A 24,438-nucleotide genomic window follows, 5' to 3' on the forward strand; every position below is an offset into this window, starting at 1 on the left:
AAAAGACCAAACAGTTGAGAATAGTAAAAATCACCCAATTTATGATAAATAAGTATTTTACACTCACTTGGTTTATTGTTATTTCTGGCACGTTTCATTTCCACACTATATTCAAACTGTTTTGGAAGTCTCACTGGGTAAGTAGAAACAAGCATTCGTCAGTAGTGCAGTACTGTAGCAGACTACAAAAATATTCTAGCAAAAATACAGCTACATTTCTTCTACGTATTTTGAGGTGTTTTGTATGTGGCAGTTTATTTGCAGTCATCACCGATGAGTTCAATCAGCACCATCCAGAATAAGCTCACATTGTTGACAGCACTGTGCGGAAACTGATCGCTAAGTTCTGAGAGACTGGATCTGTTGCAAACAGGCTTAAATCAGGTAGGCCTAATGTAGCCACAGATGAAGCGACATCAGCAGCTGTGTTGGTGGCAGTTACGTTCAGTCCATACCATAGTCATGCTGCTGTTACTGGTGTGAGTCATGCTTCCATTACGAGGATTCTAAAAAGGCACAAATGGCATCCATACAATATCCAGTTGCTTCAACACCTGAGTGAGGACGATCCTGACCGCAGGGTTGAATTTGCAGAAGAAATGTCCCGTAAGGTGTTACAAGAGCCTACCTTCCCTCACAAGGTGTTGTTCAGTGATGAAGCAAACTTTTATCTCAATGGGGAGGTGAACAGACAAAACATGAGATACTGGTCTGAATCGAATCCTCATTGGGTGGATACATCTGAGAGTCCTCCGTTCAAAAGTGGTAGTATGGTGTGTCATATGGGAAAACTCGTGTGGTAGGACATTTCATCATTGACAGTACCCTCAATGCCGAGAATTATTTGAACTTACTGGCTACACAAGTGTTTCAATCTCTCATGATCGAGGATAGCAGTTTTCCTGAGTTCTTTCAACATGACGGCGGCCCCCCGCATTTTGGTCACAATCTTAGGAACTATCTGAACATCCAGTTTTCCAATTAGTGGATAGGTCGCAGGGGGCCTGTGGAATGGCCACCCCGCTCGACGGACCTGACCCCCAGCGATTTTTATCTGGGGTGCCACGTGAAATCACTGGTCTATTCCTTAAAAATTCGCGATATGGAACATTTGAAAGACAGAATTGTCGAGTGCTGTGCAAGTATCACACCCGACATCTTATCGAAAGTCCATCAGGAATGGGTGAATCGACTCAATATGACACTGGCCAACAATGGTGGACACATTGAGCATATACTCTAACATCCTGCAACAATGAGAGAAACTGTTGGAAACACTTCTTTAACACCCTGTAGCATGAATATGAATAAAGTTTTGCAAAATTGAATGCTACCATCGTGTTTGAGAGCTTTTTCCAGTGTGATTTCATGTGTCACATGCCTAGGTTCTCATTTTAAAAAAGTGATCTTGATCTAAGATAGACAGTGGCAAACAATTATTTTCTACAAGTGGCTGCGGTGGCTCAGTCGGTAACGCGTCTGACTACCATGCTAAAGGTCCCGGATTCGATCCCCGGCCGGTTCAAATCCGGGAACTATTCTAACGGTGGAAGCGGCCCCGGCGCCTACCCAGCATCGAATAACATGGGTACCTGGGGGAAACCCTGGGGGGTAAAGGCGGTCAGGGGTGTGATGCTGATCACATCACCCCCCCTCTCGACCGGATCAAGAAAGTGTGGGGCGTTACCCCCACAACCCCTATACGCCTTCATGGCGTGGTGCTAAGCACAGGGGAACACTTTACCTTTACCTTTTGATAGCGACCATACTTCAAAAGCAGGTTTTCCCTCATCCCCAAACTACATGTCCACATATAAAATTTCAATAACCGCATGCATTTCGGTTTTATTCAGCCCGTTCTGCACTTTTGGACCACCCTGTAGTTAAATTTTTTATGCAGAAGTAGCGAGTAGTGTACCGAAGTAGTTGTATAGAAGGTACATTTTTGGAAGAGTAACTAACAAAACTATTTTTAAAATGCAGTGTTCCACTTGCTGACAAGGATGTTTAAATTTATTTTACGAATAATAGAACTGAAATATATAAATTTATTATTTATGTATTCAATTCATGTTTCAAATACTGAAGTGCTGCATATCTCTCTTCAGTGAGTTTCTCATAATTATTGTAATCTTGATGCAGCAGATGCTGTTGAACTTCCATCACCACCTTCCTCTCTCAACCTACATATTGGGTCGAGAGCTTGTTTTGCATTTGCTGGCTACAAGGCAAATCGGATTTTATCACAATTGTTCAGGCACATGGTGTGATTTTTTTTTAATGCAATGGTCGTGTTTGTTAGGCTAACTTTTGTCAATAAAATCTTGATTAATTCATTATTGTTAGATTCCGTGTTTCTTTTGGAACAATTTGTAGATTTGAAATTTTCTATGAACACTGCTACATTATGCAAAATCTAATTATGTGCTAGCAATATCAATAAAATAACGCGAGTGTAAGAAACTATTATTATTTACCATAATCATGTTGGTATGATGCACAAGCTTTGCTTGTTTATTCATTACTACTTTATGGAAGGCAAAACGATATGACTAGAAGAATCAATTTTGATTTTGAAAGAGCAAATTCATTTGTTGAAGTGAATTCATTCAGCATTCTCTTCTATCTGAAGTTTAGCCTTTAACCTTAAGGTATCATACACACACATACAAATCAAAAGTGCTTAGGTTGTGTGGCTAGAAGATACTGTACTGGTAAATTTGGAGGTAACCAGGAAACAATAGATGCTAGTGTCCCACTGACACACAGTGTGGTTTATAGCCCCATCTTATTAAAAAAAAAAATGTTCCAAAAGACATGGAAATCTAGGAATAAAGAAATCCCATAACATCTGTACATACATGAGCTAAATGAGTTGCACTGCTGAACAGCTGGCACAAGTAAGCTTTGTTCGATGGATGTTTTCACAACTGCAATATTATCTGGATGCAAACTGTTTTTACACTCCCATCCTCTGCTTGACAGTGGACCTGTCTTTTGAAAGTTTCTGACTCATCTTAATGGTATGAGCTGAAGGCACCTTGCACTTTCGATGAATCCTGTATTTCTTACAAAAGAATTATTGTTTCGTGATTTTTTTTGTTAAAGCACACTGGATGTCAGACCACAATTCCATTCTAATTAAATGTTTTGGAATGCTGTACTAGATATGATATCCATACCCATGCCCTCCACTGGAAAGAGTGGTAAAAGTGTCACAATATTGCTGGATTCACTGATTGATTCTACACTGCTAACTTAATCACAAAAATGTGGAACCAATGTGATCAAGTGAATAAACAAAAATTAGCAATACCCACGACTGATTAGCTTTCACGGCATGCTAACCAACTGGCTGCATTAGACGTATTGTGGTTAAAATCCAAATAGGGATTGCAAAATTCTCAATAATGATTTGGTTTAGGTTTAATGCAATTCTACCTAAATTAACTGAAATCATTAGATGAGGCTTTAAACATTAATGCATTTCCCAGGATTCAAACCTAGGTCTACTGGATTCCTAGCATTCATACTAAAAACAGCACCGCTGCTGGTTGGTAAAAATGAGAACTAATTTTTCACTGTGAAGTTCATATTTCACACATGAATATTCTACACATATGAAACACAGTTTCAAGACCTTAGTGCTGACAGTATATATGTAACATTCAAATTTCTTTCACACATAATAACCAAGTCTCCACCCTCCACCAACAGGAACCCTACAAGTTAAAAGAAATGCCATTTCTTCAGTCAGCTGCACTGTTTATTGTGAAAATTAGTGAAGCGATATTTATGAAAATTATTCCAACAAGCTTGTGCTCTTTTATCCTTAAATGAGGTGATCCCATCTGTTATTCAGTTCTATTACTCTACGAACATAGTTATCCCAAAGTTTTTCTATTACAGAATTACAGTAATGCAGGATATGAATAAAACAATTCACGTTTCCACGTCGCACATTTCACAGTGTTCAAGAATCACTGATACATCATTTCCTAAAAATGTTTTTTGCGTCTGACATGAACACAGTCTTGTAGAACTGTAAATACAACAATACAGAAGTTTAGTCAATAAAATATACATTAATTTCTTTGTAACATACATTCCTTTATATTAGATTTCTTTGTATATGAACAACTTATTTAAAAACATTTTGAAAATTTACTTTGAAGATAATACAGCACAATTAACATGTACTTCAAATTAACAGCATTGTATATACATTAAAGGGTCTAAAAATAAATATACAATTATGAAGTAACTATGTGCCTAAAAAGTACTACTATTCTGCATTACAAAATGCATAACAAAGATGTATAAAATTTAACAGTGGCAATTACAAAGGCAAATTAATATTGCAACAACTGGTATGGCATGAAAAAAGCAAGCAATTATGAAATGAAAATTGATGATAAAATGAATCATGCATAAAGCGACAATCACATGTAACAACAAAAAAATAATCCCCTATACAAAAATCATACATATCTTATGCTCATAACTTAAAAATTGTGGTAACTTCACAATAAACATATACACAATGATGAGAATGAAATATCAGGGACAGTGCAGCTTTACGTGACGCCGAAGCACCACGATGTCAAACTTTCTTTACTGTTCTTTCGGTACTTGCAACACGACCGTGCGCGTGCCCCCTGCATCTGAAATATTCACATTCATTTCCTCAGTAAAAGCTTCGATCTTCTCAGCAATTCCTTCTCCAGGTTTTGGAGGCCAGGTGTCGTCAACCGGTGGGATGATGTACTCTTTCGGTGGTGGCCAAATATCATCAAGAGGTGGCTCGATATATTCCTTCGGAGGCGAAACTTTCATCCGTGTCATTTTGGATGGAGGTTCGTAATCATGATCTTGCAGATGGAAATCCTCCATATTTGGCATCTCCTCTTTCTTGAATTCAGTGTTCTGCATATCAGGATCATAGACTTCCTCCATGGACGGATCAAACAGCAGATTTCTTGATTGGCCTGGTGGGGAAATAGATAAATGCATTGAGATCATATTACTATGCAACACTGCATGTACAAGCACATTAAGGATTTTAAAATATTACTTTCATATTGCTTTAATTTATACTGTGATACATAAGCCATGCAATCATATTATTCATCATCTGCAACATGATGCTTCAGTAAATCTACTGTTCTGCCATTTATGGGTAACCATTCTCCAATCATTGTACGAACGAAGTTTAACCTTAGCTTACCTGAGGGGAAAAGGGGGCTGCCATGCCACCTTTGACACTGATGCCAGTGACAGTGCACAATTGGTTGGTATTGATGGTAATTTTTTATAATTAATACATAACTGCAATTATATAAACAACAAAACCATTGATGAAAAATCAATATGGTTTTCTGAGGTTTAGTGAATGATAAAAAATATGCGTCACACTTATGTAATAATTGGATACTGTTTTTTTCAAATCATGGTATTTTTTTTCAATTATTATAATACATAACAGCATCTGTATAAACAAAGAAAGAAGCAGTGATTAAAGGTAAAATACTCCTCTGTGCATAGCACCACAAAATGAAGGCGTATAGGGGTGTGGGGGTAACGCACCACACTTTCTTGATCCGGTCGTGAGTGGGGGTGATGTGATCAGCATCATGCCCCTGACTGCCTTTACCCCCCCCCCCCCAGGTTCCCATGTTATTCGACGCTGGGTGGGCATTGGGGCCAGTTCAAACGTTAGATAAGTTCATGGATTTGAACCGGCCGGGGATCAAACCTGGGACCTTTAGCATGGTAGTCGGATGCGTTACCGACTGAGCCACCGCGGCCACCTCTGTTAATTGAGGCAGTGATTCAATAACAAAATTATATCTTGATTGATTTGGTGTTTTAAGTCCACTTTATGCACAGTAAGGCTAATCGGGACTGGCCCTACAGATTAAAGTAGGATCCTAACCACTATGTGCCTCCACCGGGTATCAAACCCGGAACCCCTTAATTACAAGGCAACGATGCTACTACTGCGCCATTGGGGAGGCCAAAATTATATATTGAATTTTAGTGATTAAAAAAAAGTGTGAGCTTCAAGCATTTGTACTTTTTTATGTTGATTCTCTGCCTCTTTAGGCTAATCGTGATGATGACAATGAACAATGATCATGTGAAAATTATGAAAGGATACTCATACTTATGCTACAACTCTAACCTGAGAGCATTACTTGCATTTATCGAGAGTCCAGCACTCTTACACCAAGGTGACTAAGAGTTTCTTAAGTTCACATATGAAATGAGAAGTGTGGCATTTTGCAGGACCCTAAGATATACTTAATATGTCATGCTTCCAATGAACAAGTAGCTTTATATTCTGTGATTTGTCTGTTAGGACTACAGAAAGTTAAAATGGTGTACAAATCTTGGTGGTATTTATAATTTTCAGATAGAACTCAACCTATCTTTGGGGATGGAGATAAGTCAACACATCATGGAAAAAAAAAAGGGTTAACACAGAAGTTCAGAGGTATAAAAACTTGATCTCATTACACATCAGTGAGATGGCCAGATTATTCATGGAGTACAATGTTCCATTATTACAAGGAACCAAAAAAATTCTTGCCGTTCTAGGGCAGTGATAAACAAAGAGCAATACAGTGGACGGTACGTACCTTTAGGTTTTGAAGTAATCTCCATCAGCATCCAACACCTTTTGCCGACATTCCTGCAGCTGCACAATACCCTGGTGATAAAACTCAGCGGGCTTGGATGCAAAGAAGTCCGTGAGTGCGTTCCGCAGGTATCCCTCATTTGCGAAGGATCTACCACATAGGCGGTTGTCGAGGGAATGAAACAGGTGGTAATCTGTTGGTGCAAGGTCCGGTGAATATGGTGGATGGCACAGGGTCTCCCAGCAAAGTTGCTGAAGGGTCTCCCAGGTCCTCTTTGCCACATGTGGCTTGGCATTGTCATGCAGAAACAGCACACCCTTGCGATTCACCAATGCCGGCTCCTTCTGCCGCAATGCACGGTGTACCCTTTGCAACTGCTGAGAGTAGAGGTCAGCAGTGATGGTCTGACCAGGTGGAAGGAGCTCGTAATGCACCACTTGCCGACAATTCCACCATACAGAGAGCATAACCTTTCGTTGGTGCAGAGGTGGTCTTGAGGTGTGAGGAACAGGGTCACGTGGCAACAACCAATGTCTGGTACGCTTGGGAGTGTCATAGAGAACCCACTTTTCGTCACCAGTGAGCAAGGACAAACAGGCTGTCCCTCGTTGTTTCTTGTTGGCTGCCGAAAATGTGTGGGGTACCTACTTGCTTAACTTGTATGACTTCCCTATCCCATGCAGGTGCAGTCTGACTGTTTCAGCAGAAACATGGAACCTTTCTGCAAGTTCATCACACGTTAGAGACCATTGTCCTCCTCGATGGCTGCTTTCAGGGCCTCGTCATCCAACACATGTGGTCATCCACTGGGAGGTTCATCCGAAAGGCTCATATCTCCCGACCGGAATTTCTGGAACCAATGCCTGTTAGTGCGTTCATTCACGGCATTCTGTTAGTGCATTCGTTCACGGCATTCTCCCCAAATGCCTGGCAAATGCGGGCGGCAGCTGACAGGCCCACTTTAAAGTCATTCAACAAACACAAGTGAACAAGCTGCTTTGATACCTCCATTTCTCTTCGACACTGGACGAACTATGACTGCTGTGTGTGCGCAACGTGCCTCTATTACCGACAGTCGATGGTCAAAACTAACTCCCGATCGCTTGGCAGGCACATGCGTCATTTCGTTTCCTCTCTGCGAGTGCATGATTAATGGGACGTCAAAAACGGCAAGAACTTTTTTGGTTACCTTGTATACATTCCTAAACTAAAAAAAATATGCAATCTCTCCATAATCCTAACAAACAAGTCACAGAATATGAATTGCTTGTTCATATATGTATGATCTCATTGCTTCTATAGTCTAGGAAAGATAATGTTGTTTGGTGAACTAATTGCAACAGAAATGAAACCAACTGCCCCTAAAGTAAAAAAAAAATGATCAGCTACAAAAGTAAAGATAATCAAAACCAAAATGAAATAGCAGAAAATTTGCTAACTTATGGTTTTTAAATATGGAGAAACTAGTACTCACTTTTATCTGTGAAGCTGTTTTTTCTTCTTTTTTGATTAATTTCAGTGGCCACTGCCACCATCCTCGTTGGAACTTGCTGCACTGCTGAACGAGGATGGTGGCAGTGGCCACTGAAATTAATCAAAAAAGAAGAAAAAACAGCTTCGCGGATAAAAGTGAGTACTAGTTTCTCCGTATGTATATACTACCGCGTGTCTCTTTTCCCAATTATGAATTATGGTTTTTGTTTGATAGAACTATCATAAAATTTAATTAAACTACAAAGCTTCAAACATTTTCCTTAATTTTTAGAATTAGCGTAAAAGTTTGTTTGAGACCCAAATAACAGCAAATATGCAAGAAATTATGCAATTTACGTCCTAAAGTCACTGGACAAAATTCATAGCTCATGTTTTCCTCTAGAGAATGGTTTTTGTTTCATACCTCTAGAGTCAGCGGTTGAGTTGATACGTAATTGCTTAATTTCTTACATATTTGCTGTTACTTGAGTCCAACTTTTATGCTAATTCTAAAAATTAAAGAAAATGTTTGAAAATCGCAATCCTAACATTTTTTTACTACAGGGGTAGTTGGTTTCATTTCTGTTGCAATTATTTTGTCAGATGGCCAAAAAATTGCATAACTTTCCTCGATTACTATCCTAACAGAATCATGAACCTCTGCGACACGATTGTGTAATCTCAATCTTGCAAGTAAGGTTCCGGATATGACCCAGACTGTAATAATACTGCTATACATACCTGCGAGAGGTGTCATTTTCATTTTTGGTACGTTCGGCTGTTCCTCCTCCACAGCAGTGCCATCAGTCGATTGGTTTGGCCGAAGGTTGGGCACAAGGATGAGTGCCATGGAGAGAAGCAGGACCATGAGGCACGTTGCCGGCTGTGCAGTCTTTGTACCAGTATGAGACACCAACGTCTGCAGTTTCCTTAGCTGGGACACCAGAGTTTGGTTTTGGCCCTGCAGCAACTTGATCCGCTTCTGAAGGTGGATATTCTCTTCTGTGCACTTCTTCACCCTGAATCACAAGAGATGCAGCAAAACATGTCTTATGAATAAAGCTCACATTTATAATAATAATAATAATACATAAATAATTACTTCCATTACTTATGGATAAACATCTCGCATGAAAAAAATACTTTCATAACATAACAAACCAAACAAGAACTATGAAGTGAGCTTCAAAACAACCTTTTGTCATTTTAAAAAAATGAAGTGTTTCTTCTTGCCTTCTGGAAGTTACCTAACAGTTGGGCTGAAGAGTTCGTAGGCTAACATAGTAAAAAATATTTTTTTGACAAAATTCGATTTTATTATTCAATATAGTTGCCTTCGAAGGCGATACAACGATTATAGCGGTCATACAATTTTTCGATGCCATTTTTATAGTACGATTTTTCTTTAGCCTCAAAATAGGCCTCAGTTTCGGCGATTACCTCTTCATCAGTGCTAAATTTCTTTCCAGCGAGCATTCTTTTAAGGTCTGCAAACAGGAAAAAGTCACTGGGGGCCAGATCTGGAGAATATGGTGGATGGGAAAGCAATTCGTAGTCTAATTCATATAATTTTGCCATCGTTTTCATTGATTTGTGACACGGTGCATTGTCTTGATGAAACAGCACTTTTTTCTTCTTCAAATGGGGCCGTTTTTTCGTGATTTCATCCTTTAAACGCTCCAACAACGCTATGTAATAATCTCAGCTATCTCGATCAACTTCACTTTACGATCATTTAAAATTATTTTGTGGACTTTTTTTATGTTTTCGTCGGTAACAGCCTCTTTGGGGCGTCCACTGCGTGCATCGTCTTCGATGCTCATTTCGCCTCGTTTAAATTTAGCAAACCACTTCTCAACGGTTGATTTTCCTGGTGCAGAGTCCGAATAATGTTTATCAAGCCAAGCCTTGGCTTCAACAGTATTTTTTTTCGCCAAAAAGCAATGCTTTATTAACACACGAAATTCTGTTTTTATCAATTTTTTTCACAATAACAAAAGCTGCTTCACTCACAATGCTATATCTCACGAAATAATTATCCGGCAGCTGTGAAATTTATACACGTATCTTTTGAAGGTTAGTACTAAGTAAAAATCACATGGATTTAATTCTAGTAACGCCATCTATGAGTCAGCCTACGAACTTTTCAGCCCAACTGTTATGACTTAGCTGATACTGATGTATAAGAAGGTATCGGTTGGATTTTATTTACTGATACCAGCTGATATTTTTTTTTGGCATTTTGCTACAAGGTTTTCAAAGTGTCTAATTTTCCTGGAAGTTATGCAAACAAAGCTTCCATTTGTTTTGCACTTTGCTTGTGGGAAAAACTTTACCTTGTGATTAACATTCTGATGTCATTAATGAATATTTTGAAGCAAAACTATGGTAAATTCATGAATGCAGGGTATACACAAATGAATGGTGCGGTTATAAATGTCAATAAAAATTTTATTTCTCAACTTACGTGGTTGCAGCAAACACTGTTAGAGGCGGAAACTGTCCCAGTTTTTGATATGCGAGTTAAAATTACAATCTATCAATGTGGGCTCCCCTGGTCACACGACACACATCAACGCAGTAATCATACTTGTTCCACACATGGTGTAACATGTCCACTGTAACGTCGTGCACTGCATGCATTATCGGATCACGAAGTTGCTGTATGTAAGTTGGATTGGTTGTGCATAAACCGCGTATTTAATAAACTTCCATTCAGCAACTTCTTGATCGGACAATGCATGCAGTGTGGACATTACAGCGGACATGTCACACCATGTCTGGAACGAGTTTGATTACCGCGTTGATGTGTGTCGTGAGACCAGGGGAGCCCATATTGGAGGATTGTAATTTTAACTCACATATCAAAAACTGAGACAGTTTCCACCTCTAACAGTGTTTGCTGCAACCACGAAAGTTGGAAAATACAATTTTTATTGACATTTGTAACCGCACCATTCATTTGTGTATACCCTTTATAATTGCAGTGGAATACTCAACAAATACTATTAATCAATTTCTTGAACAACTTTTAATAGTTAAAATTTTCAAGCATTGGTATCAGTATTGGTGTTCAGTAAGAGTATTGGCATCGATTCAGAGCTATTTAAAACATTTAGAAATTCTTTGGCAGAGAAAAATTCAATCTCTTTTTGCATACACATCACATCTGCAAGTTTACAAATGGAATAGAAAGTCCAATAATGGTGAACTTTGTGAGCAGACAGGTGGAAAGACTCACAATGCTGAATACGTGATCTGCATCCTGAACATTAATTTAAAATAATGGTACTAAATTAAAAAATTTTGTGCAAATATCAGGAAAGTAACATTAATGGGCTACATATTACTGAAACTGAATCGGTCAGTGTACCTACCTGTCTTCCAATCCATCAATGTATTCTTTCTTTCTCTTCCTGGAATCCTGTGCTGATATCTTGTTTCGTATCTTTCTTCTAATCCGCTTCAACTCTCTTTCCTCATGCTTCGTCAAAGGGTAATGGGAAGGCAAAGCAATTCCTTCCTTGTCCAGCAGTCGCTTCTCCTCTTCTGTTTTCCAAGATAAAGAATTAATTTAGAATTGACAAAGCATACATACAGTGATACCAAAGAAATTTTATGAATTAAAGTTACACATAATTTACTAGTATTTATAACTTGCTAGTGTATAGAAGTGCATTATCAATTAAATGAAATACAAACAGATCAATGTGGCAGCCTGTTCAATTAATACTGCCAGTTTGTAAATAACATCATTTACTTAAAATGTTCTTGTTCGTTCCCTTCACAAAAGAAATAAGAGAAGTAAGAATTATTATATGTGATTTGTTATTGATGAAGTGATAGACTAATAGAACAGTCAGGGGCATTCTGATGGAATGATGGTAAAGATATATACATATATCGTATATAGCGGAACCTCGATTTTATGTTTCCGGATGGTACATTTTTCCTGCATTATACATTCAACCTAGATCGTCCCAACATAAACAGTTTTAAAATTTTCCCTGATTTTATCTTTTTCCAGCTTGGTCCAATTAAAAACGTAAAATCCGAGGTTCCACTGTATTATATCAGTATTTCTATGTAAAAAGTCTTACTGAGTAATATCAATTATAAAATAACGTTTCATCACATTTATATTTTTAACACATATGCACAAATTTTATAATATTGTGCTGATAAAAATACTATTAACAATAATAATTGTACTACAATACAGTAAATAGTAAGATAACTGTAAATTATACAATACAATACAAATGAGAAATAAATAAAGCCAAATATGCACTCAGAACTTTCTGTTGCAGGATAGTTTTGCCTAGTTACGAGACAAGGGTTTTGTTCTAGATAATTCTATTTCTATGTTTGTTATTTTATATCACTTTTGTATGTCCTGGGTGTATATACAGGATGATTGGTAATTCGACCTATTCCTGGAAATGGGTAATACTAGAGCACATTTGCAACAAATTTGACCCTATGCACCGGGGGTCGGAAATCAATGGGTTTCGAGTTATTGCAGATTGTAGATTTTCGAGACATATTCTGATTTGCGACCAAAAAACTACTAATTGTGAAAAAACTACTACACCCTGGACACTTAAGCGACACGTTGCTAACAGCTGACGAATGAGTGACTACTGGGGGGGAAAAAATCATGCCCTAAATTCCCATACAAACAGAAAGAAACAGTCATTAGTGCACACGTCATGAAGAAATTTCGAAATTATCGTTTAAATCGAAGAGGATTACTAAAAAAATTGGTAACACACTTGGTGTAAAAATTACGGAAAAAACTTCCTCGTTTCATAAGCTCTCCAAAAAGATAAAAATGTTGTCAACTGACACAGGTTGGGGGAAAAATCTGAGTAAAAAGCAGAGAAGGCACGTTGTAGACCTCTTTGTAAAGTGAAAAGAAGTTGTCAGTTGTGAGAAATAAAGGAACGAAAATGAGTGAAATAATAATGTTATTTACCATTCTCATGATTCCAGGTTGTCAGAATTAACTATTACAAAAACTACAAATCCTGCGGCATACTTCAGACACAATCACTCGCGTTGACACTCTGTCTCTTATGTCTCAATTCTCTCTCTCAACTCTTCTTGGGAATCCACTGGTGTACTGTAGACTAACTCTTTCATGTGAACCCAAATGTAAAAGTCGCATGCTATTGAGGAGGGAGATCCTGTCAGGATGGATTTTTGTCAATTTTTATTACATACCGACACTGAAGACCCCCATCACCTGACAAGAATTCTGTGGACGATGGTATTACGAATTTTCATAATGCACATTTTTGGGCCCCTAAGGGTCATAACCCAAGAAAATCTAAAGAAAATGCTCACCAGAGAAAATTCTCACTAAATGTGTGGATGGGAATCATCCACAATCATGTGATCAGGCCATTCTTTCTGCCACAAAACCTAAACGGCATTACCTACGAAAACTTCCTAACGGAAGAATTGACGACTCTGCTGGAGGATGTGTCGCTCGCCACAAGAAGGGGTATGATTAACCAACATGATGGCTGCCCAGCCCACTATTTACGGTGTGTGCGACAGTGGCTGGACGACAATTATCCCATGCAATGGATTGGTCGAGGCGGCCCATTTCCCTGGCCGGCGAGGAGTCCGGATTTGACGGCATGCGACTTTTGCATTTGGGGTCACATGAAAGAGTTAGTCTACAGTACACCAGTGGATTCCCAAGAAGAGTTGAGAGAGAGAATCGGCCAATACATAAGAGACATAGAGTGTTAACACGAGTGACTGTGTCTGAAGTACGTCGTAGGCTGCATGCTTGCATACGTAACCGGGGGAGGCAATTTTAACAGGATTTGTAGTTTTTATAAGAGTTAATTCTGACAACCTGGAATCATGAGAATGGTAAATAGCATTATTATTTCACTCATTTTCGTTCCTTTATTTCTCACAACCGACAACTTCTTTTCACTTTACAAAGAGGTCTACAACGCGCCTTCTCCGCTTTTTATTCAGATTTTCCCCCCAACCTGTATCAGTTGACAACATTTTTATCTTTTTGGAGAGCTTATGAAACGAGGAAGTTTTTTTCCGTAATTTTTACGCCAAGTGTGTTACCAATTTTTTTAGTAATCCTCTTCGATACGATAATTTCCAAATTTCTTCATGACGTTGCACTAATGACTGTTTCTTTCTGTGGGTATGGGAATTTAGGGCATGATTTTTTTCCCCAGTAGTCACTCATTCGTCAGCTGTTAGCAACGTGTTGATTAAGTGTCCAGGGTGTAGTAGTTTTTTCACAATTAGTAGTTTTTTGGTCGCAAGTCAGAATATGTCTCGAAAATCTACAATCTGCAATAACTCGAAACCCATTGATTTCCGTGGTGCATAGGGTCAAATTTGTTGCAAATGTGCTCTAGTAATACCCATTTCCAGGAATAGGTCGAATTACCAATCACCCTGTATATCATGATTATCAGACTGAATGAAGAACAGATGAAATGGACAATAGGACAAAAACAATGCCTTGACAAGGATTTGGCCCTGGGGCCAGTGGCTTCACAGCACGTGATGCTGATTGATCACTCTGTCATGCAGGTCAGCTTGTAGAGGAGCATGCATATACAGTGTCTGAAAAGTTAGGCAACCAAGATTTTGAATATACCTAACTTTTGTACAAAAAGTGAGAGAGACATGAAACTTACACTGGGTATTAACTTTGTCTACGTGGCTATTTGTACGCACTAGCCTATATGCATTACAGAAGATTTTAATGGGTTAGGTATGGTATTTTGAAGGTTACTTTTTAAACTATGAGGTGTACGTACTGGCAACACTGGTCAGAGGGCAGTAGCAGGTGTGACCAATATCTGGCTACGTTTTTCAATCAATGCGCAATGAGAGTTGAAATTTACATTTCAGACAGATGGGTAGGTTAGGTTTTTGAACTCATGATAGAGTTGTCTTTCACAATTGGACAAGCCACCACCTTTGAAATTTAATCCAAGTGAGGAGATCAAGAAAGTTTGTTATAAAAGAATAAGATACTGAATTACCTCAAGAATTTTATAAGATATCTCAGTTCAAAAAAAAATATTTGCTTGCCTTACAGTTCAATATATACAAGAGCTGTCAAGCTTATCCTCAGGAATTGACGTGAACACTGGAGATCACAGAATATTTTTGTAAATGACAGCTGCCTTAGTATTTTTATTTTCTCGTATGCCACTTTATAAATATTTTAAAGTTAAATTTTGGTACACTAATATGGTACAGTTTCAATGGGAAACATATATTGTGAATAACTTTTGATGGAGCCAGTAAGAGCATTGGCATAGCTACCGGCATTGGACCAACCTTAAATGAAACCTAAGCCTAAGTAACCAACATTAAATAAAAAAGCAAAACTCAAATTGCAAAATCCCACCTGACAATTCCAATTTTGGATAATGTGAATCGGAATCTTCACTTGCTACTTCTGACACATTCTCCTCTCCTGAAACACTGCTTGTTGAGTGAACAGAATCAGAACTCGACATCACATATGTTGCCTTGCAATTTGATGAGGAAATTGGCTTTGCCGATTTTATGCAAGACAAGATTGTCTTTAGGTTCCCCTGCAATGAGGAACTGGCATTTATAATTTTAATTGTCTTTATATCTTTGATATCCTTGACAGACACTGGCAATAATATTGATCGTGGGTTCCCTGTCGCAGACAGTGAACTAACTTTCACGTACTGTCCTGCACCACCAGCTGCTTTGGTATTTTTTAAATTGCGAGCCTTCACTGAGTTTGTTTCCGTTGTTGTAACATCTGAAAAAGAAGAACACAATGATACACAGGACTTCACTTTTTTAAACATGAAAAATTGGTACTTCAAGGGACAAAATAAAACATCTCCACAATGCAGAGTTGAAAATCTAAGAAAAATTATGAATTTCAATAGTTCCTTCCACAAAATTAACCATATCCAATATGGTATGGAACAAAACTACACAACTTCTCTGATGATAGAACATTGTAGTGCTTCTGTTAATGTGTTCTGCTGAGGAATTAGAGACTTTTTGATTGATTTGGTTTATTTTACTTTGCTTTTCTGTCAATTTTCGCTAATTGCGAAGATGAGTGATGAAATTTATGAAGACACACTTGCAAAGAACACCCATGCTGGGATTCAAACCTGGGACATCTGGCAAAGGAATTACTGATATTCACAATGGGAAAAAGTCTTTAAGCAGTGTTCAAACTTATGACCATTTGCATGTGTATGAGTAAATGTGGTTCAAAGGCAAGAATTTAACAGTACTCAACTGAACATATATAATGTGAAAATGGGTAATAGTCAAACTAATACCAGGGCCTGCCCGATGGCGCAGTGGTAGCGTTGTTGCCTTGTAATCAAGGGGTCCCGGATTCGATACCCGGTGGAGGCACATAGTGGTTCGGATCCCACTTTAAACTGTAGGTCCAGTCCCGATTAGCCTTACTGTGCATAAAGTGGACTAAAAACACCAAATCAATCAATCAAACTAATACCAATAATAAATTATATAAAAATTGAAACCTTACGTATAAAACCTTACATAAACCTAACAAGAGTAGCATTTATTTATAATTTTCCCATTTCAAATTATTTTCTATCACTATTGGCTAACTGTAATGTTGAGGATGAATGGTGATTTAGATGAAATTGACAAAAGGTCATTCACAAAGGAAGATCCAAAATCAGACCACCACCACTCAAACCTGGAACCTTTAGTGGCAAGATTGTGAGTCAACAATTCAACATGCTTGCTTGAAGATTTTTTTATATACTGAAGTTGCTACATGAAATAGTTTCTGGCACAAAGGGAATATATTACAACTTATTGAAATACCACAGGAGTATGCTTAGATCTCTGTTGAGGACATTTTTTTAACAGGTTTGTAATTATGTTAGAGCATGTGATATCCTAATTCTGGCTCAAATTTGAAAACAATTACAGCTGTGTCACCCAAAAGTTAAAGATATTGATTCATCTCAATTTGAGGTTCACTGCACTGGTGTCTTCATCTTTGAATGTGGTTAATGTTTAACGCCACTTTATGCAGACAAAATAACTGGAATTGAGCATAGTTAAAAGTGGGATTCAAACCTCACTCAGGATACCCTATAAATGTGCCATTTAGGATGTGAAACAGTGAATACCTTCTCCTGCGTAAGGCTTAGGACAGTATCCTTTAGAATTTATAGAAATTACAAAATTATTGGCAAAGTTTACGGACATATAAGTTTAGGAATAGAATTACTACAGTAGAGTACAAAGGTGAAAGAGTGTGCCACTTTATCTTAACAGAAGCGTACCAATTATTTGTTTCCATCTCTGCAATATACATTTATTCATGTCCATAAAATATGGGGAATGCAATATTTCGTGTACAATATTATGTCATGTAGAATTGTTGGTTAAATATTGATTATCATGACAAACTTTTTTTGTGTACTTTCAAAATTACTAAAATTTGTACACAACAACTTTTAGCGTATAAAAATAAAACAACAAAAATGCACAGTTTATGAACTTAAAAACAGTTGCTTCCTTTAAAAACATGGGACTTTGTTCAAACATTTATCAATACAGATATTAAAAGCATTAACTTAGTCATACATACCCATGCTAATAATAGCCTGGTTGTTCTCCACCGTCACTTCCCCTATGTTATACATGGACGAATCAAAGTCCAGCTCTTCCATCCGCATGGGACTACCCTCGGACTGGTCACTGTTTGTAGAATCAGACAGGCTGTCACTGTACAAATTGGGTGAGAGATGCTCTTCTTGGAAAAGTGGTGATAACTGCTGGTCAAAATGAAGTTCATTTGGTTCATTTGATATCCCGCTGTCAGAAGCCCCACTGTCTGGAACGTCCTCAATTTCCACCACGGGTTCCAGGAAATCAGTCCCGGTACCCAATGGATCGTCCATCTTGGCCTGGTTCAGGATATCAAGAAAATCATCATCGGAAGGATCTGCCCAGTCAGAACTCTGAAATAAAGATGAATAGTAAAGTAAGTCTTGAAGATTCCCTGCGACAAATTATGAAAAGATTCTCTTGGGCCATTGACTAAGAGAGTTGTGGAAACAATTGTGGACATTATTTCTTTCCACAACTCACCTGGATGTAGCATTCGCCTTCCCTCCAAATCATTCAATGGCCATAATGTTTAATGCTACAAGCATTCCCCAGCTACAAAAGCCTAAGAAAAACTTTTCATGAAAGATGAATAGTATTACGCAAAATGATTGCACGTTGTTTCTATTTTACAGCACCACCAGCGTTCAGAAGTTAATCTAAAGTTGTTATTAAGAGAATTATTGATTTCTAAGTGCTCCCTCACAACTGTTTCATGCTTTATAGTTATACAAGGCATGTCAGGAAAGTAAAGATACAACGGTTATATGTCTTGGGAAAATATGTAGGGATTAAGTTGACAACACTGCCAGTAACCTTGATCCTTAGCATTTCCAGTAGCATTCATTTGCAGTGCTGCACCGAGTCTTGTGCGAGTCACACCTGCCGGAAATGGCTGCGGCAATAAACAATCCCACCAAATGCGGGCTGCGGTATGGTTTCTTCAGGAAAAAGGAGATTAAGCAGCGAACAGTCATCCTTACATTTCAGCAGTTTATGGGAATATCATGAATCATCAAAATGTGACAAAGTGGTGTCATGCCTTTGTTGACAACGAATGTCCCCTGGTTATTCGACTTTTTCCTGGAGAAACTGTATCACAGCTTGTATTTCGCAGGATTGTTTATCGCTGCATCCACTTCCAGCACATGTGACACACAAAACTTAGTGCAGCACTGCAAATGAATGCTACTGGAAGAATAAGGATGAAGGTTACTGTCAGTGTTGTTAACTTATGCCACATATTTTCCCTAAAATACATATCCGTTGTATCTTTACTTTCCTGACATGCCTTGTATTTACCTCTCTCAAAATTCTGAAAAGGAAAATTAAATTTTCACTCCAGTTATAGTTGACCACGGCTGGCCCCGGTGATCTCCGTTCTGATGAAATCTGAGATGAGTTGGTGTTTTAAGTCCACTTTGTGCACAGTAAGGCTAATCGGGACTGGACCTACAGTTTAAAGTGGAATCTGAACCACTATGTTGCTCCACCGGGTATCAAACCGGGACCCCTTGATTACAAGGCGACGACGGAAATCCGAGATGAGCTGGAGGATATGGATACAGACTCCGAGTGGGATGAAGAAGAGCTTGACATTCCCTCTGATATATCATCAGAATCTGACTCTGATGACATGCCACAAAGACCTTCCCCTCCTCCTGCTCCATCCGACTGGCAACCCCCTTCCCGAACTGGTAGAACTGATCCCAACCCCCAACCATACCTAAGACAAACTGGACCGACACATTGATGATGCATCCTCTTCCTTGGAGTTTTTTCACTTGACTTTCTTCGAAGAAATCTTCCAGCATCTGGTGACCAACATGTACTACCACCAACATATCACAAAGCACCCAACGACAAAGCCCGAACGTGATGTGATCATTGACGAAATGAAGATTTTTGTTGGTTTGACAATACTGATGGGACATGACCGCAGATTACGTTGGCGAGACTACTGGTCCAGAAAACCCCACCTTCACACACAGTTTTACGGACAACAGATTTCACGTAACTGATTTTATCACTTGCTCAGATTCCTACACATTGAGGACAACACAAAGAATGACTTGACTGTGATAGGTTGGAAAGACAAGAGAGAGGTGTACCTGTTGACAAACATCCATCAGTCACCAGCTGAGGGAAATTTCTTGGATGACCATGGCAACGTACTCAAGCCGGCTATTGTATGCGAATACAATAGCCACATGGGTTACGTTGACAAGGCCGACCGCAGGACTAATTCCCACGGTGTCCATGAAGTGGACTGTCAAGCTCTTCTTCCACCTACTCGACCAATGTATCCTCAACGCCTACCCTCTCTTCAAGATATTTCATCAGAACGTGAGGCACTGTGAGTTCCGTGAGAAGTTGGCTATAAGTCTTTGGGGGACAAGTGTAGGGCGAGGCACTCGAACCCCAGCTCCCCAAGGTGTGGCACAATTTGGTCCATCATCAAGTTCGTCTCCATTCACCAACATGCGCTACGAGGTTAGTAGCTTCAGTCACTTCCCCACCATGACACGGGAACAACGAAGATGTGTGCTGCGAGGGCCACGAACTTCATGGTGAAGTAGATGCTGCTGCATTACCTGCAAGGTGACCCTGTGTCTGGAACCATGTTTTATGGAGTACTACCAGAAGTAAGGCATCATGGCTCCAGACCAAGCCTGGGAGCTGGAGCAGCAAAGGTAAATACAAAGAAACCTTCTTATTCGTACTCTTTTTCCTATATTTTTAATTTTTTTTTAATTTAAATTATTTTTGGGGGTCTCCTATCTTCCCCCTCTATATATGCGCCGAATTTGCATAACTTTTGCATTTTGATCTCCTTTTTTCGGAGGAGGGGGGGACTACAAATTTAAAAAAATATTTTTTCAGGGGATTACCCCCCTTTCCCCTCCATATATACGACGAATGCGAATAAATTATATATTGTCTGAATCTGTGATTCATCCTGCGTACAACGGTATATCTTTCATATCTCTAGGGCATTTAGTTTCCGAGCTATAGTCATTTTAATCTAACTCTGCATTTCGCTCAATTCCAAAGCTTGAGACAGTGGCATACTAGCCTTTCGTTTCAGGGGTACAACTCGCGTTACATTGGTCATATGACAATGATGCAAATATTTTTCTGTTTCTTACATGACAGCGATAATTTCTATGTGAATTTTGAACTTTTCATATACTTTTTTTCAGGGGGTGGGGAGAAACCTCATTTTTTTAAAAGAAAAAAAAGTATTTTTCAAGGGAAATGACTCCTTTCCCCCTCCATATATACGCTGAATGTGCATAAATTATATATTGTCTGAATCTACGATTCATTCTGCGTACAACGGTATATCGTTCATATCTCCAGGGCAAATAGTCTCCGAGCTAAAGTCATTTCAAGGTACCGCTGCATTTTGAAGCTTGAATCAGTGGCGTGCCGACCATTTCTTTTGGGGGTACAACTCAAGTTACATTGGTCATATGATAATAATGCAAATATTTTTGTATTCTTTACATGTCAGTGATCATTTCCATGTGCATGTCGACACTGTCATGTACTTTTTCTTAAAAACAGGGGGAGGGGGTACCACTCTTCATTCCGAAATTTTGAGTTAGCCCCCTCCCCCCGCCACATATACGCCGAATTTGCATAAATTTCATATAGTCTCAATCTCTGGTTCATTCTGCGTACAACGGAATATCACTCATCTCTCTAGGGTAATTAGCCTCCGATCTACACACTGAATTTTGACCAAAATCGGCTCGTAAATTTCCGACTTTTCCATGTTTTCCAGACTGGTAGACACCCTGAACAAATTGTAGCATGTTCAAAGGTGTAAGACTAGTTGTACGTCGACAGAAGAAAACCTTCTTGAGGAAACAGTGGGCAGACGACCTACATTAACACGAAATAAAAGGCTGAAATTTTAAGTCTTTGGAGGTGGGAAAGAGTAGTTCCGGATAATTCAATAATTTTCAATCGGAATCAAACTCTAGCACTTCCTGAATCTGAACTTATCTCTAATATTTACGCGTTAATAACTTACAAACACAACTCCAGTATCTTGAAGTGCAAGTGAAAGCACATCGGTCTTCTGATCACTGTCTGACTTAGCACTTAAAGTTTTATCTTCCAAGTTCAAAATTGGATCCTGCTTATCAAACAACAAATCCAAAACACTCATGTCTGTGGAACACATTTTCATAAAACTTGACATTATTCTCTGCTAAACACCAAATCTAAGCTCAATTTTTCCCTTCATGTATCTAATCACATAGTTCATTACTGTAACATCTCCTCCAATATACACAAAACTGTCACTCGCTCCAAAAGTATGTTTACATTCCTATTCAGCTTCGGCAAGAATGTTTACAGGTTCCCTGAGAATGATTCACACAAGTAGTAAGAAACATGATGAAATAAAATTCAATATTTATCACATGCCGTTCTTGCGTACTTTTTCACAAATTACGTTTCAAAATCTCTGACATTAACGAACATCTTGTCAGAATTGATCAACACTACTTTTCAACGTTTGTTTTTAAAACAATAACTGTTTGTACACAAAATATTTCAAAGAATTTTTAACCGCAAAATTGAGTTTGGCTGTAACCCAATTTCGGCATACGGAAAAATTTCCCTGCCCTTCCAGCGTGGAGGAAAACACGTCACTGACTAGTTCCACTTGCAGGCAGCTGATTGGTACGTTCACCCAGAGAGCTTTTCATTCTAGAAGTACTTTCTTCCAAGACAATTCGGAACATGTATACAGCAAAAAAAGATAGGCGAGAACTGTTGCTATTTTTTTTTACTTTCGGAGAGAATAAAATCAGGTTGCTGCACTGAGAGTTATAGTATGTAGTCCAATGCATATTCAATATATGTCGGGAATTATATCACACCTCTCTCTAAGTATATCCGCGACTATACGTTTATTTGCTACTTTTTGTGTGCCAGGGGACAATTTGTTTCGAAACTTTTCACAGATTATTGACCGAAGAAAGGCTCTGAATGAACAAGTAAATAAATCCACGTGTGATGTGGTTTCTTCGACAGAGAAATGGGAATTTTGAGTGGGATCGATTCTAACTCAAAGGAAAGGCCACACAAAATGAATGGAAAGGTAATACAGACCAAGGAAATCATGAGTCCAACTATGGTAAGCTATGAAATCTAATCTTGAAACCTTTAATTTATTAATTAATACAAGATTGGGTTAAAAGTAATAAATTCTTTTGGTGGAGTGACCTTCCTAAAGAAGATTGTTAACAGTTTGAATACAGTTGGCGATACATTCTAATATATGGGCAAATCTACCATGTAGTTACAGAGTGTAAAACTCGGCTAGAAACAGTGCAAAAATTCATGCACGTGATACAGAAAGCAAGCAATTATTACAAGGCAATTACTGTACTCATTTAAAAAAATGGTAAAAAAATGTAATAGAAATTTCACTAAGCAAACTTGGATTTTTTTAATTTTTCAAACTGAATTAAAAAATTCGGTAGCAGTTGTATAAGCCGGAGACACATTAAACTCGTTTATTTTCAAATGAAAATCATTACTACTTACCTCATGTGCATACCGGAACATTTTTCAAGCTGGGAATCACTTTTTTTTCATGAAAAAAGCGTTATTTTTAACATTATAATCATTTATTGGTCGTTGCTAATTCGGCGGGCAAATGTAACTCACGTTGTCTATCGTCAGCTGATGTGCAGTGTTTCCAAAATTATGAACCGATAAATGCCGCACAAACTATTCACAAAAGGTTTTTAAGCGAAAATTGAGGCTAGACTCTACTTTACATCCTTATCTGCATGGTGATTGCTTCTTTTCGTTCGAGGTGCGGCACCCGGCATCTCTTCGGGTAAGTACCTTTTTCTTTTCATACTTTCTGTTCACCATAGCCCCACTATCCATTCACGGGGTCGAGGTATGCCTACGAGGTTAGGTTAGGTTCCATTAGCACTCATTTCACCCCTAAATATGTGCTTCATCATCTAAAAAATTCATCAGTACGTTCAATTACGCATATCCGGACAACATTGGTTTTTCTCGATTTGCTCCTTCAGGAAATTTTTCCTCGCCTTGGGATTTACGTTGTTGAATTCCTTATAAAATAAGCTTTCCAACGATATATGACACGTATTCCTTAGGAAAAGGACGTAAACTAGAGTCTTACCTTAAATTAGAAAAAAATAACCGCTCACACGTCATCTTGTAAAACTACCGCGTGGTTGCTACACTGACAGGGGGTTACATAATCGAACACACAGAACATTTGATTCACGTAGTCGACGGTAATGGCGGCACGAGCCATCGTACAACGGAGATGCATGAATGACGAAAAATACCTTACTTACAGGCCAAATAAGTTGCACGATTCGAAAAAAACAATTTCCGGTAACAGTAGTATAAGCCGGAGACACATTAAACTAGTTTGTTTTCAAATAAAAATCATTGCTACTTACCTCATATGCATAGCGGAAGGTTTTTCAAGCTGGGGATAACTTTTTTTTCCGTGAAAAAAGCATTATTTTTAACATTATAATCATTTATTGGTCGTTGCTAATTCGGCGTGCAAATTTTGACTCACGTTGTCTATCATCAGCTGATGTGCAGTGTTTCCAAACTTATGAACCGATAAATGCCGCACAAACTATTC

At 38.5% G+C, this 24,438-nt stretch overlaps 2 protein-coding genes across 4 annotated transcripts in view; one reads left to right on the forward strand and one right to left on the reverse strand.

Moving 5' to 3' along the window:
* Positions 1–3,629: 3,629 nt before the first annotated feature.
* On the reverse strand, positions 3,630–22,451 carry LOC145984991 (uncharacterized). The gene is made up of 6 exons (XM_083118472.1): positions 21,817–22,451; positions 17,755–18,127; positions 15,526–15,915; positions 11,492–11,663; positions 8,856–9,133; positions 3,630–4,988 (listed from the first exon to the last, which is right to left on the reverse strand). Exons 1-6 carry the CDS (start codon positions 21,985–21,987, stop codon positions 4,615–4,617), a joined length of 1,758 nt encoding a protein of 585 aa, XP_082974598.1. The 5' UTR covers positions 21,988–22,451; the 3' UTR covers positions 3,630–4,614.
* Positions 22,452–22,531: 80 nt separating this feature from the next.
* The window catches only part of Mat89Ba (nucleolar protein 6 Mat89Ba), a 64,536-nt gene continuing 62,629 nt past the window's right edge, over positions 22,532–24,438 (forward strand). Inside the window, exon 1 of one of the 3 annotated variants that reach the window (XM_083118475.1) lies at positions 22,532–22,624. Coding sequence is in view for 2 of the 3 variants with exons in the window: in XM_083118473.1 (XP_082974599.1) it covers positions 22,831–22,929 (99 nt within the window). In the remaining variant the exon portion in view is untranslated. Of the gene's footprint in view, positions 22,625–22,730; positions 22,930–24,438 lie in introns of those variants that run through there. The other 2 variants (XM_083118473.1, XM_083118474.1) reach the window with 2 other exon arrangements.

The sequence above is a fragment of the Lepisma saccharinum genome, chromosome 3, assembly GCF_977018435.1.
Source record: "Lepisma saccharinum chromosome 3, izLepSacc3.1, whole genome shotgun sequence".
Taxonomy (NCBI): domain Eukaryota; kingdom Metazoa; phylum Arthropoda; class Insecta; order Zygentoma; family Lepismatidae; genus Lepisma; species Lepisma saccharinum.

Excerpts from the sequence above, each read along its gene's own strand:
- LOC145984991 (XM_083118472.1), bottom strand. The coding sequence starts at position 21,987 with ATGTCAAGTTTTATGAAAATGTGTTCCACAGACATGAGTGTTTTGGAT. Across the intron at positions 15,916-17,754 it reads CCAGGCTATTATTAGCATGG|ATGTTACAACAACGGAAACA; the intron begins GTATGTATGACT and ends CTTCTTTTTCAG. Across the intron at positions 9,134-11,491 it reads ATTGATGGATTGGAAGACAG|GGTGAAGAAGTGCACAGAAG; the intron begins GTAGGTACACTG and ends CTTGTGATTCAG.